Source organism: Nymphaea colorata, chromosome 12 (assembly GCF_008831285.2).
Source record: "Nymphaea colorata isolate Beijing-Zhang1983 chromosome 12, ASM883128v2, whole genome shotgun sequence".
NCBI lineage: Eukaryota > Viridiplantae > Streptophyta > Magnoliopsida > Nymphaeales > Nymphaeaceae > Nymphaea > Nymphaea colorata.
In genome coordinates, this window is record NC_045149.1 from 7,032,702 (window position 1) to 7,046,690 (window position 13,989).

The 13,989-nt window shown below is 43.5% G+C and overlaps 2 protein-coding genes across 2 annotated transcripts; both read right to left on the reverse strand.

Moving 5' to 3' along the window:
• Positions 1–2,505: 2,505 nt before the first annotated feature.
• LOC116266137 (uncharacterized) lies at positions 2,506–5,268 on the reverse strand. Its single transcript, XM_031647239.2, has 4 exons — positions 4,682–5,268; positions 3,798–4,302; positions 3,499–3,700; positions 2,506–3,414 (listed from the first exon to the last, which is right to left on the reverse strand). The coding sequence occupies exons 1-4, from the start codon at positions 5,037–5,039 to the stop codon at positions 2,617–2,619; spliced, it is 1,863 nt and encodes a 620-aa protein (XP_031503099.1). The 5' UTR covers positions 5,040–5,268; the 3' UTR covers positions 2,506–2,616.
• A 2,872-nt stretch (positions 5,269–8,140) lies between these two features.
• Positions 8,141–12,127, reverse strand: LOC116266173 (uncharacterized). The gene is made up of 5 exons (XM_031647286.1): positions 11,792–12,127; positions 10,883–11,384; positions 10,588–10,792; positions 9,761–10,180; positions 8,141–8,952 (listed from the first exon to the last, which is right to left on the reverse strand). Exons 1-5 carry the CDS (start codon positions 12,084–12,086, stop codon positions 8,572–8,574), a joined length of 1,803 nt encoding a protein of 600 aa, XP_031503146.1. The 5' UTR covers positions 12,087–12,127; the 3' UTR covers positions 8,141–8,571.
• Positions 12,128–13,989: the final 1,862 nt, after the last annotated feature.

The following is a 13,989-nucleotide window of genomic DNA, read 5'->3' on the forward strand; positions in this document are numbered from 1 at the left end:
CTGCACAGATTGAAGGCATCCACCCGTGACACAATGGCTCTGCTGCTTAATTGGCTTGCACTTTTGGGAGGTAGATGCAGAGTGTCCAGCTTGTTTGTATGAGGATAAATAATGGGAAAGCCGATGTTGCATCAACTTCTTTAGAGCCTCGATCCCGTATGAACAACACAAGTTTGAGGAAGAACACAAAAATTTTTATTTATATTTTACTATGGCACATATCGGCGTCCTATCCGTATGTTTTGGCAGGAATCAGGACTTAAAGTTCCAATTTTAATAGGACATTTTTCAGCCACCTGGCGTGCCGCCACCCCCTCCCCTTTTGGAAATATCATGGTTCAAAAGTCATTTTTAGCAAATGCACCATACATGTTTACATTGGTTTAGATGAGTGGGGTTTGACCCATTGTCCAAAGAAGGCCTAAGCTTCAACCCAACCCCTCATTCCTCAAGGTATAGAGTCGGTCTCGGTTTCTTGAGATACTGATATGCTGTATTTCAACTTTCGTATCAGTAGTCCCTCGTTTGCAGCACAGAAAGTCGACCTTCAAGGATTTGAAATGGATACCAGTCGCATGGTTGCCCCTACCTGATCCCATTATGCAAACCCCTTTGATATGTTTACATTGGTTGGGTAGCTGGAAATATTTGGCAGTTATGTAACGTTTTTAAACTTATGGCATATTAGTTGCTAACAATGTTGTTGGTATCGCCCGTATTCTCTGATATCCATCATCATTGGCTGCAAAATGGTAGAAAAATGTGCGAAAACGGCCCTTTTCGAAAATTAGCTTACATGGGGCCCTTATAAAAAAAAAAGGCTTGCATCAGCTCATCAGCCTTGTTTTAGCTGATATATTTATAAAATATATAATTTAATTTCGATTTTTTATGGTTGGTATGGCCTGATACAGGCCAATGCATATTGGTGATACGCATCCTTTTCGTGGATCCCATTATGGAACAAAATCTGATAATGATTCATAGAATGAGGGCATCAATGTATGCACATATAAGTGCATGCCAGGTCTCAGAATAAAAAATCAGATAGCAAAACATACAAAATGCAAAAAAAAAAGGAAAAAAGAAAAAGAAAAGAAAACAAACAAACATAGAACATTCCTTAAGGGATAGAACATTCCTTAAGGGGCATAGCGCGTAGCTGGTTGAGTTAGGAATGAGTGAGGAAGCATGTCTCTTGTAGCTGGTTGAGTTAGGAATGAGTGAGGAAGCATGTCTCTTGTTTGATTCCTATAAGTATTACAACTCCATATCTTAACTATCAAAATATGAAGCACTGCTACCATTGATGCCAACACAACCTAAAACCGTGGAAACGGGTAATTAAGAAAGGGAGAGATTTCTCACTCTCTTTTTTTTGGAGTGGGTCATAAGTCTCCCACTCATATGAAAAAAAAAACGTAGCACACATCCTTTCAAATGATATCTTATGTCGAATAGAAAAGGTTCGAAACTGAATGTGAATCAGCGAAGCGTGATGATATCAGCAGCGGTGGGTTTAGTATCTCATTGATGTTATGTTATTTTTTAGTGGAAAATATGGTTCCTTCGAATATTCAAGGCTCTCTCTCTCTCTCTATATATATATATATATATATGTCTTGTAATTAGATAACAAGGCACCATTTCTGAAGTGAGACTTGGTCACGCTGGTTTAACCTGCCATAGCCGTCATGTTTTCAATGCAAACTTGCAGGAGTTTTGGGTCCCATCTCTTACTTTTATTGAGAAATGAACTTATTGAAGAACAAACACAAAAAAGACAAAAGAAAAAAAAAATAAAAAACAGGATATATACCCCTTGAAAGAGCGAGACCACATAAGGCAGCCAGCCAGGTATCCACAGGAATGGACAAATCAAAGTGACCTACTTCGGAAAGAGTTGAACATCATCTCTTCTCTAGAAGAGCAAGAGTTTCCTTGAATGGACTGCTGTCAAAGAAAACAAACTCTTCCCAACATCTTCGTGCTAGTGCACCAACTAGTAGGTGCTACCTCTCATTTTAAGATCCCTTGAAACCAAAAGATCTCAATTCCACAAAAAGCAATTATCAAGCTTCGACTAAAAAATACATTATACAACTAAATTTTTTTAATTTTTTTAATATATATATTTTTTTCAGGTGGGGCGATGGCCTAGACAGGCCAATTTTTTATATTCCATGAACTTGTCCTAATTTAAAATTAAAGTAAATTTCTTATAAAATACAGTGTTTCATAAATTTGTCCAAACTTTTAAAGCAAATTAATAACGAACTATTCTCATTCTCATTACTAAACGGCCCCTTATAACCTTCAAACTTCAACTCTCCAAATTTATGTGGACAGAATTCTCATGCTTGAGAGTTGTTAGCTCATTATTTTTCATGGTTTTCCTTCCTGACATTACTCAAACTGATGATATGTGTAAGAACGAGGATTACAATCTACACATGATTGAAAACTTCTCGGGTGTATTAACATTTTGAATAAACCCTCCAACGAACGGAATCCACCCAAAGAAAAGAAAAATTCAGTGTGTGTTTCTCGATCACACGTGGTTCGTATCTCACCGCCATTATATATGTACATGGCTGCCGTTGTTTAAACTGTGGACTAGACGATGAAATCCACGAGCTCTGGATCAATGACTTCCGGTGTCTTCCTGTTGGTCGGAAAATCTGGAAGCGCCATGGCTACCCGCTTCGCTGCTTCCATGCATTCCGCATACTCAACATCCGTAGCTCCTGGTCCTTCGCACCTTGTCGACCTTTCCTCAACCCGTCCCAGCAATTTGATCATCTGGGTATACTCCGCACCCATCTTCTTGAAACTCCAGTCGCCGGACTTCCAGTCGAACCGGTAAAGGTTGAGGAAGCGGTGACCATAAGCAGCCACGAGCTCGACGGCGTCGATCACGAAGTGAATCTCCTCCATGGGCATGTAGTAGCAGAAGCTCACCCTCGTCCACCCGGGCTTCACCGCGGTGTAACCCTTCTCAATGGTCTCCCGGATGGCCGTGGACCGCGCCCTGTCGATGCCGAGGAGCGCGTGGCCGTAAGGGCCGGCGCAGGCGCAGCCGCCGCGCGCTTGTATACCGAACAGATCGTTGAGGAGCGTGGTGACGAAGCGGCAGTGGAGGTGCTTTCCTCCGGCTGCGGCGCCGGCGGGGTAGATGAGGAAGGAGATGGTGGGCAGGCGCTCCTTGATGGCGGAGTTGCCGAGAAGGCGGATGCGGCCGTTCTTCCCCAGCCGGGAGATGGCGACATCCAGGAACGCCCGCTCTCGGGAGCAGATGAGGTCGTGGCCCATGTATTCCTTCACGGCGAAGGCGAGCGCCGCCCGTATCTTCTGCACGATTCCCGGCGTCCCGGCGTCCTCCCTTTCTTCCACGTCCTTGCAGTACAGTGTGTCCTGTTTCATGGGCACAATTTTCCGTCAGCGGACGCAAGATGTGAATGCAAATCGCGATGTCTTATAAGGGAGAATTGTTCTTACCTCTTCGCAGTAGCCATTGACGAAGAGAACGGTGCCTCCGCCGCTGGTGGAGGGAGGGGCACCCTTGAGGCGGTAGAGGGCATTGTTGACGACCAGAATGCCAGGGCTGCCGGGGCCGCCGAGGAACTTGTGCGGGCTGATGAAGATCGCGTCGTACCCGTCTATTTCCCCCGTCTTCATCTCGATATCCACATAAGGACCACTGCAAGAAGCAGCAGAACACAAGTCAGAGAACTGAGAAGACTCAGAACCAGAAAGCTTCCCCGAAGAGGGGCATTTAGGCAGCAGCCATTACCGACCTGGAGGCGAAGTCGAAGCAGGCAAAGGCACCGTGCTCGTGCAGCACGCGGGCGATGGCCCTGGTATCAGTACAGATGCCGGTGACGTTGCTGCAGGCGGAGAAGGAGCCGAGCTTGGGGCGCGCGGCGTACTGTGGGGAGGCGAGGGCAGAGGCCAAGGCGCGAACGTCGATGCGGCCGGAGTCGTCGAGGCCGATCTCGACGACGTCGGCGAGGCTCTGGCGCCAGGAAAGGAGGTTGGAGTGGTGCTCGTAGGGGCCGGTAAAGACGACCCACCTGGCGGATTCCGGGAGGCAGCTGAGAACGCATCTCCGCACCACCGACGGCACCGTCACCCCCATCACCTCCTGCAGCCGCTTGATGGCTGCCGTCGAGCCCGTGCCGCAGAAGATTAGGGAGGCGTCGCCGTCGGTCGCCCCCAGGCACCGCTTTACGTACTCGCCCGCCTCGTGCACCGCCGCCGTCGTCCTCAGCCCTACATGACTGTCCACTGTGTGCGTGTTCCCTGTCAAGAATTCAGAGCGGTCCTCCATTTTTCAGCTTCTCCATCAACAAGGAACGAATCGAACAAATTGCTAAATTTGAATGAATGCTCAAATCTAACTACTTCCAATGTGATCTCCATTCACGTTCAAACAAGAAAAAGCGGCTTCGAACATCATATTTCGGAACAAAAATCTAGCGATTACTCCATGGGAAGGCATTAATTCTTAAAATTGGGTTTAGAAATTGCTCTTTACCTCTCCACTTAATTTCAAAGCATTTACCAAATTTGGAAAAATTTTTAAATTGAATACACGCTCTGATCTTGGTCATGGACTGACTTGGATTTAAAACTGATACCAGAAGAACGTCGCCATCAAACGACACGGGCATGAACTCACCATAGAATGGAAGCACCTCCCTGCTGATATAATCCTCAACGCACTGCAGGAACCTCCCAGAAGCCGTGAAATCAGCGTACGTTATCTGGCGCCGGCCGAACGGGGTCTCGAACGCGGCGCCGTTGCCGATGATCTGTTTCTGCAGCCACGCGCACTTCTTCGCGTAATCATCGCCTACCCCCTTATCAAACAAGGCAAAGGGATCGAACCCGGCACCGCTGGTTGCGGTCTGCCCACCATCGTCTTCGTCGATGTACGAATCAAAGAGAGCCAACTTCACGCTTTCGAGATCGAACGGCTTGGCGGACTCGGAAAGGGTGGAGACCGTCATGGATTGTTCAAGAAGGAGAGGACTCATTAGAGAAGAAGAAGAAGAAGATCGAAAGAGAAAGAAGAGGAAAGGGTGGTAATAAAGAAGAAGAGATCAGAAACGGACTGTGCTGGTGATCAGGAGACGCCGTGGAGCTGGGGAAATATAGATGCGAAGGGCGAGGGGGGAAGAAAGACGCCATAGAAGCAAGCGGTGGGCGAGGCTGCGGGGAGCTCGCAGGCAGTAATCTCGCCCCTGTTTTCCGCCAAAAACAGCGACCTCGGAAAGGTGGCGGTGGTGGAGGTAGCAAGGAATGGGCAGTAATGGAGGCCAAGTATCTGCGTTCTCGAGTCTGGCCGTGCGTGGGACCCACGGCCCACGTTCTTCACCAAGGGGACAACGTGTTCTCGGGGTTCTCCGCCGTCCATCCGACGGCCGTTCGTCGTTACGTGCGGCTGTGATTCGCCGGAACTTGAAAAAAAAAATATTTCGCCGGGAGTGGCGGTCAACTCGGTTGACTCAAAATAAAGCAGCAAAGTATCTTGAATTAATACGTTTCTCTCAACTTCCTTCCGGCGAGGTCGCCGCTTTTTCGGTTCCATGGATGGGGCCGACCCTGGGATTCGATCTAGGGCTTAAACGGGTTGGATCTTAGCTAGTCAGATGTATTAATTGAAATTAAATTTAGTCTATCCAATTCAAGCGTGGTTAATTGGATCAGCAGCTGGTATTGCTAGGCAGTTAGTTGTTTGCTTAATTGCGTCAACTTTCGATTTACAGTAAACTAATTTTCGTAGCATCATCTTCTTAAATGTGGATGCCCAAAAAGAAGGAAGTAAACTAATTATCGTCGCATCATCTTCTTAAATGTGGATACCCAAAAAAAAGGAGATATATATCCGTTCATATCGACCTCTATCGGTAAAATTTTTTATTTTTTAGAAAATTAATTGATTTATTACTTTATTGTATGATATCCAATATATATATATATATATATATATATATATATATATATATATATATATATATACTTTTTCATAAGAAAATATGAAGAGGAAAATCGTGAAGGAATCCCGATCATCTTGCAAATACAAGGACAGCGTAGGTTGAACGTGAATTCAGCTTCTCGCAAGTGTATGAAAATGTTTCGCCTCTTTGATTTTGACGATAACGCGTAAAATGACTTCCCACCTCCTCCGATGGGTTATACATTTTCCACTTTGGAACCTTTCTTCTGGGATCAATTCAGTTTGGTGGTCTAAGTTTTAGAGCTTATCCCAAAAAGAGGCCTCAAATTTATAAATTTCACATTCACGACCACAATTTTGGTGGCAATTATTAGTTTGGAAGCATGGGCGCAGATAGTTGGGGGCTTTGTGGAGCGTATGCTCTACATAAGTTAATCTAAAACTTTGAATTTACTTGTTAGATTTCGGTAAATTTGGGTTCAATTATATAGGGGTAACCCTACAAAATATGGGTTGTTGGGTAAAGGTGAATTTAAAATTTGACAATTATATATTTAGTGTATGATGAAAAAAAAAAATTGAGTCTCATGGTGCATATCTTTTCATGTTGTTGACTAAAAAATTTGAAGTTTTTTTTTTTTTAGGTTTTCGTACTCTTCGCACTCTAAGAACAACACACTAGAACATGATAGCAACCACATAATTTGAATTAAAGATTTAACCCACACATGAACAGATATCCACATATTGCATCTCACTTGATATACTCAAGTAATGGGTAATGGTACAAACTGAACAAATCTAAAGCAATCAAAATAGTTATTAAATCGTTAATCACTCCACACAAAAAATAAAAACTCAAGAATGAAATTTTCATATAAAATTTGATCAAAGAAGCACTAACCTTAGTAAGTTTGGTGTCTATGGAGCATTGACCTGAGTCTGGAGTGGACACTACATTTGGCTGGCGTGAGCAGGGGCCCACACTAACCCAAACATAGCTCCGCTACTAGGGAGGCGACGGGCTTTCATGCTTATCTATGAGCTGGTTAACACTTAACCTAAACATATTGGATTATGAATTAGTTAGTTTAAGTAAAATAAGGTTTCAGTGGTATTAAAGAGAAGAGCCCTTTCTTTTTTGTGGCAAGGTGGTTAAGGAAAACTACGGTTAAAAGGTTGAGTATTTTCGAATATTGGGTAAAATGTTGGACTCAAAGCTGAAGGTCCGACGTTAACAATGGGCGGAGGAAGGCGCGGGAAGGTGCTTTGAGGGTGTAGCAAGAAAGGACACGTGTACGGTCAAGAGATCCATGAACGCGTTGTCCCCGCGGCAGATCGGACGGCCTTCGCGCGTCCAATATATTTTAAAGCTCAGGCTGAACCTGGATACGGCCTCCCGCTTCGGTCCAACCCGGGAGCCAACTCTTTTCCGTTGGCAGTAGTCACCTTCAGAGTGGGTCCGACGGACTCTGGCAGGAACAACATTTTGGATTTTATCGGGTCTTTCGCTAACACTAAAAATTTGTTTTAAAAATAAAATAATTTTTAAAAATACTTGTTCCAATGTTATATGAATTTGTTTTATTTTTGAAATAAATTCATAAGATAGTAACAATATTTGACGGATTTATGAGACATTAACAATGTGTGCGATGGCCCCATTGCGGAACATTCAAAATTGTAAGCTTACTCGATATCAATCAAAAAGAACAAATGATAAATGGGATGGAATCAACTGTCGGCGTAAATAATAAAAATAGAACTGAAGGACATTTGTTATACGTCAGAAACTTTAAGCATGTGGGTCAAGACCAAGATTATACTAATTTTCATATTGTATCGCGGAAATGCGCCTAAGTGCATCTGCAAGTTCACATATACATGCTCTAAAGATCGGAAAATTGGCTATAAATGCCGTGCTCTCAGACCATAGGGCCCAAAGGAATAGCACCAACAGAAATCGAACTGGTAATGTGCCGCCATCATGTCAGCTGTCTAACCAATTGCGCTATGCCCCTTAATGTACACGCATATACGTTATGCAAACACAATGATCATTTCCCGCACATTCAAATTTCATAAACACATGTATATACACACACGACATTTAGAAATATACATTGTTCATTTATTTGATACAATATCATACATAACTCTGAAATCATATATCATACATAACTCTGCAATCATATTGGCTGATATGCCAAACATTAACTTCATATATTTCCAAGAGCTGAGACCAACTAAAAGAGTTGAAAGAGGGTTTCAACCTTTATATGATTTATTCATGGTAGCAGGGCAGGTAGGTGAAAGAGGGTTTCACACATCTTGCTCTATCCATGATAGTATGAACCTATATATGCTGCATAATACTGGACAACTTTCCTAAGGTGAAAAAGGCTTTCACCACAATCAGTTATTGAAGCACAATACCAGAGGTTTATTGTTCAGGCGAAAAAGATTTTCACCTTTACTAGAGGTAAATAGCTAGTAACACTATTAATGCATGGATGGATGGCTATATTGATCGTGATATATAACACTGATCTAGACTAACTAAGCTATGCTTAATTGATTTTATATGTTCCATGTCGATTATGTTCCGGCTAGGTCATGAAGGTGACGAGCTGCGGATCAAGAACTTCCGGGATGGCGCGGCTGGTTGGAAAATCAGGCAGTTCAGCTGCTATACTCCTTGCAATCTCCAAGTACTCCTCATACTTGCTGTTTGTGTCATTGCCTGGACTGCACAGGCATGTTCTGCTTGATTGAGTTTTCTCGAGTAATTTCATGACCTTCTTGTACCTGAATCCGGATTTCATGAAGTTCCAGTTACCAGTCATCCAGTCAAATTCATAGAGGTGAAGGAACCGGTAGCCATAGGCGGCGACGAACTCGATCGCGTCGGTGACAAATGCCATCTCTTCATTAGGGGAGTAGTAGCAAAAGCTCACCCTGGTCCATCCTGGTTTGATTCCGTCGTATCCCTGCATCAGAATGTGCACCATATAGCTAGAGTTAACCCAAGAACCTACTTTGTGGGGTTGGCTGGCGAGGCTCTTCTCTTATGTAAGTGCCCATGTGGACCTAGAGATGGAGTACACAAAATGACTCGGGTCCATCTCAGCTGATCATGTGCTAATCAGCCAGGGTAAGAATGCATGGGTCATACTCGGGCTAGTCTGAATAACTAGGCTCGATATGCTTTGTTCTATCCATAGTCACAATTAACACATCTGAGTTTTAAACAACAAAGTTTTTCTTGGGTATAAAACGGTGAACTTAAAAAAAAAAGGAAAAAAATAAAAAAAAATATGGTAAATTTATAAAAAATTTAAAAAACTAAAAATGAGGAGAAAATAAAATAAATGAGAAACAAATAATACAAACGTCAAAAGGTAAGTGTATTTGCATCAAATAAAAAATAGACATTTTAAAAGTGAGGGAAAAATATGGTAATTTTTTTAAAATTAAAAAAAAAAAGTAAAAAATGCATTTTATGTGACTATGCTTCTATCCTCTTGGACTGATCGATTTTTCGGATCAAACGTATGTTCAGCATTATGGATAAAGCCGGAAAATTATGGCTAAGAAACATTAGGTGTAACTTGTTGGGGGAAAACACATATGTAAGGTGTTAGCGTATCGGGTTGGGCCTGAGGCGGGTAGGCAATTGGTCACTAGTTCAAGTGGCATGGTATGGGCTGGAGAGACGGCTTGTACCAAATTGGGAAACAATGTGCGTTGAAATAGTAGGGAATTAGGGAATGAGGTTGGTGTAATATGTAAACATACCATTTCAATGACAGACCGGATGGCCTTGGACAGGCCAGAGCCAATGCCGAGGAGGCAGTGGCCGTATGGCCCGGCGCAGGCACAGCCGCCGCGCGCCTGGACGCCGAAGAGATCGTTGAGTAGCCTGGTGACGAGGCGGCAATGGAGGTGCTTGCCGCCGCGCTCGGGCGCCTCCAGCGGGTAGATGAGGAAGGAGATGACGGGCTGGTGGTGGAGGCCGGGGTTTCCCAGCACCTTGACGCGCGGGTTGCTCAGCAGCCGGGCCACGCTCATGGTGGCGAGGGCCTTCTCCTTGTGGTAGATGAGCGCGTGGCCCGTGTACTCCTTCACCGCGAAGGCAAGGGCTGCCCGTATCTTCTGCACGATGCCTGGGGTGCCCGCGTCCTCCCTCTCCTCCACGTCCTCGCAGTACAATGTGTCCTGTGATTTTTTTTCCCTTTCAAACACGCGTACTTCTCTTTTTGGCAAAAGAAAAATAAATATTACGTTTGATTTTTTTTTTTTTACTAATTTAACTGCCTAAATTATGTAGAAAACACTTCATCATATATATATTTTTTAAATTATTTAATTCTTCTCATGACTCATGAGAAGGAATTTTTTATTTTTTTTGGGAAAAAGAAAGGGTTCTTTGACTCCACATATTTTAAATGAATTCTGTTATATTACGTAACACTATTCTATAGAATATACTGCTTCTTGCCGTGTATGCACGTATTGTGCTATTTCTTATAAAAGAATTGTGTGTGTGTGTGCGCGCGCGTGAGAGAGAGACAGGGTGCAGGCATGCATGCACTCATGCATGGCCGGTGCGGTAGAGCGCGTACCTCGTTGTGGGCGTGGGGGCCGACGTAGCGGACGGTGCCGCCGCCGCTGGTGGAGGGGGCGACTCCCTTCAGCCGGTAAAGGGCATCGCTGATGAGCAGGATGCCGGGGCTGCCGGGGCCGCCGACGAACTTGTGAGGACTAAGGAATATGGCGTCGTAGCCGTCCGCCTCCCCCGACTTCATATCTATCTCCACGTAAGGACCGCTGAACAGAATCAAAACAAAGAAAATGAAGCCGATTTCATTCCATGGGCAGCGTCAAATTCATGCTTACAGATCGAGCAATATTGCGTACCTGGAAGCAAAATCGAAGCAAGCGAAGGCGCCGTGCTCGTGGAGGAGGCGCGCGATCGCCCTGGTGTCGGTGAGGACGCCGGTGATGTTGCTGCAGGCGGAGAAAGTGCCGAGCATCGGCCGGCCGGCGTACTTAGGGTTCTCCAGCGCGCTCTGCAGCGCCTCGACATCCACCAGGCCCGCCTCGCTCAGCCCGATCTCCACCACCTCCGCCAGGCTTTCCCGCCACGACAGCAGGTTCGAGTGGTGCTCGTAGGGCCCCATGAACACCACCCACCGCTCCGACTCCGGCACCTGACTCAGCACCGACTTCCGCAGGATGGACGGCACCGCTATGCCGATGACTTCCTGCAGCCGCTTGATCGCCGCCGTGGCGCCGGTGCCGCAAAAAATGAGCGCGTCGTGTGGGCCGCCGCCGAGGCATTTCTTCACGAAGCTCGTCGCTTCGTGCACCTTCTTAGATGTGATCAGCCCGACATGGCTGTCTTCAGTGTGAGTGTTCCCTGCCCACATCGCGAATCACACCAAACTCGCTGAGTATTTCTTCATCGCAGTCAGGTTCAAGTTGAATTTCAGATTCCATGAAAAATCAAATCTAAGTCTTTTCCTTTAAATTGATTCATTTGTATGATTTCAGCAACAAAAGCTTGAACCAAATTCAAATTCCACTTCTACTTTTAATTTGTTTTGAATTTAAATTTAAGGTCACTTTATTGTGTGAGTAATAGAAGAATTTCATCTAAGAATAGTCTTATTTGCAATACAGAAAATTGATGAGATGAAGAAATAGACGTGACAATGTTATATGTTCAATTTCCAAGTAGAATTTGATCGATTACATGACATGCTCCAGCATAGAATCAAATTGTTGTAGCTGGGAAATGAAAATGCAAGTCAGAATTAAGCTTACCATAATAAGGGAGGACCTCCCGGTTGAGGTAGTCCTCGACGCAGCGCATGAACCTGCCGGAGGCCGTGAAATCCACGTACGTGATCAGCCGCCGGCCGAACGGCGTCTCGAACTCGGTGTCGCAGCCGATGACCTGAGATCTCAGCCACCGGCACTTCTCCTCCCAATCATCATTGTTGCTGTCATTTGGCGGCGAACCGAATGGATTGAATCCGGCAGCCCTTGGCCTGTGGTGGAAATGCCCATCTCCACCATGGTCCGGCAAATCATGTGGATTTTCTGCAAGGATGGACATAGCTTGGTGTATAAACGGAAGCTAAAGAGAAAAGAAACTAAGTTGGCATTAATGCCGTGCCTTCAATGACAGAAAATGGGGTTTATATAGATTTTGTGGTGGAATTAAACCGAGGGTGAGCTTTCATTCGGCCCATATATTTTTATAAAACTGTGAACGAATCTGTAGATACTTGTGTATTCATTGAGTCGCTCGATTGTTCTAAAATTTATATTACATAAAATCCAAAACTACACATCAAATTTCCTGCATAATTTGATTTCGTAAAGAAAATCCTATAATAACCGATAAGGCCAGCCAAAAACAGTGAGGAAAGGGAAATTAAAATAAGAAGGAAACGTGCGACTATGAAGCAGTGCAGAAGACTTGACCCGCAAAGTCAGAATTCCATCTCCACCGTTTATTTCAGCAACGCAAGCATTACAGGAGCGGTAAGTATGTAGGAATAAATCAATCACATTGATCACGTAGGCTAAAATCTAAATAATGTCAACGAGCCCATACTTGATTCTCTAACTATATATATATATATATATATATATATATATATATATATATATATATATATATATATAAACCATTTTAAAAAGTAGGGTGAACAACTTATTGTTTAAGCATATGTCATTTTTGAGAAATCAAAAGTAAATATATAATTTTTCTAAACAGAAAACCTGACGCTGAAAATCATTTTTCTTCTATACAATTATATTCAAAAGAAAGCAAGGTTCTGAACAAGTAATTAAACAGTAAGTAGTACATTTATGTGCTCAGATCAACTCAAAAATACATCGTGATGTGGCTTTTAAGATTGCTGCAACTGTCATTAACGTATAATCACATATGGGAGATTGTCGAGACATGTGTAGCACGTTTATGTTCACGTATTGATCCTAAAATCATCTCGTGATTGTATTTTTAAGATGTCTACAACAGTTTGAATATATATAAATATGTATATAATTGCTTATAACGTAAGCAAAAGATGAATTACCATGCTGAACATATGCCTATGAATGTTAATCATACGTGTAAACTAATTTTCAATTTGGTAAAGTTTGCAACGCGTTATTCTTTAATAAACTTGTTATTTTGAATGACACAATACGCGTATAATAACATGATAAGGTCAAACAAGTTATTAGTGATTCCGAACACAAGATGCTTAAGCTGCATGGATTTAGCCCACTGTCTAGAGCATAAAGAGTTGAAAAGTGGGTGCCTCTAATGGAAGGCACATTTAACTGGTGAAAGTGGCATTCCAGTGTAACAAATCAAACTCTCTTGATTCGGATTAAACAACGTCCAACTTGGGGTGAACAAGAAGTCAGTTCTACCACCTGAGTGAAGGCCGAAGCCTTTCAAGTTTCCCTTTTTTTTTTTTTGCAGTACAGAGGGTTGGCGCCACGAGAGTTCGAAACAGTGACTGTCCGACCAGCGCCTGCCCCAGCTATTGCACCAACCCTCTTGGGGATTTAAGAACGTCGAACTTGAAAAACATTAAATGCCCTACATTGATTTAGATTTAGTTGAACTCCATATTCGATCAGTTTGGACTTGGATCTAGAACCGCCTAGGACCCGCAATCATATTTGTTAGTTGGATCCTGTTTCTTTTATGGAAACCAATTAAGGTTGAGCTGCTGGACACGGATGGACAGGGTTTAGATTACTATGATATGCTCGATCAAATTCAGAATCAGGTCCAGACTTGAACGAAAGTTCAACGTTCATCCAATTACGAATCTAATTGGATTTTAAGTTACCATGAAGTTAACAAGCCACCTGAACAAATTCAAAATCAGGTCTTCACTTGAACAAAAGTTCAACGTTCATCCAACAGGTCTTGACATGAAACAGAAGTTCAAGGTTCATCCAATCATGTTCTATTTGAATTTCAAGTGAGC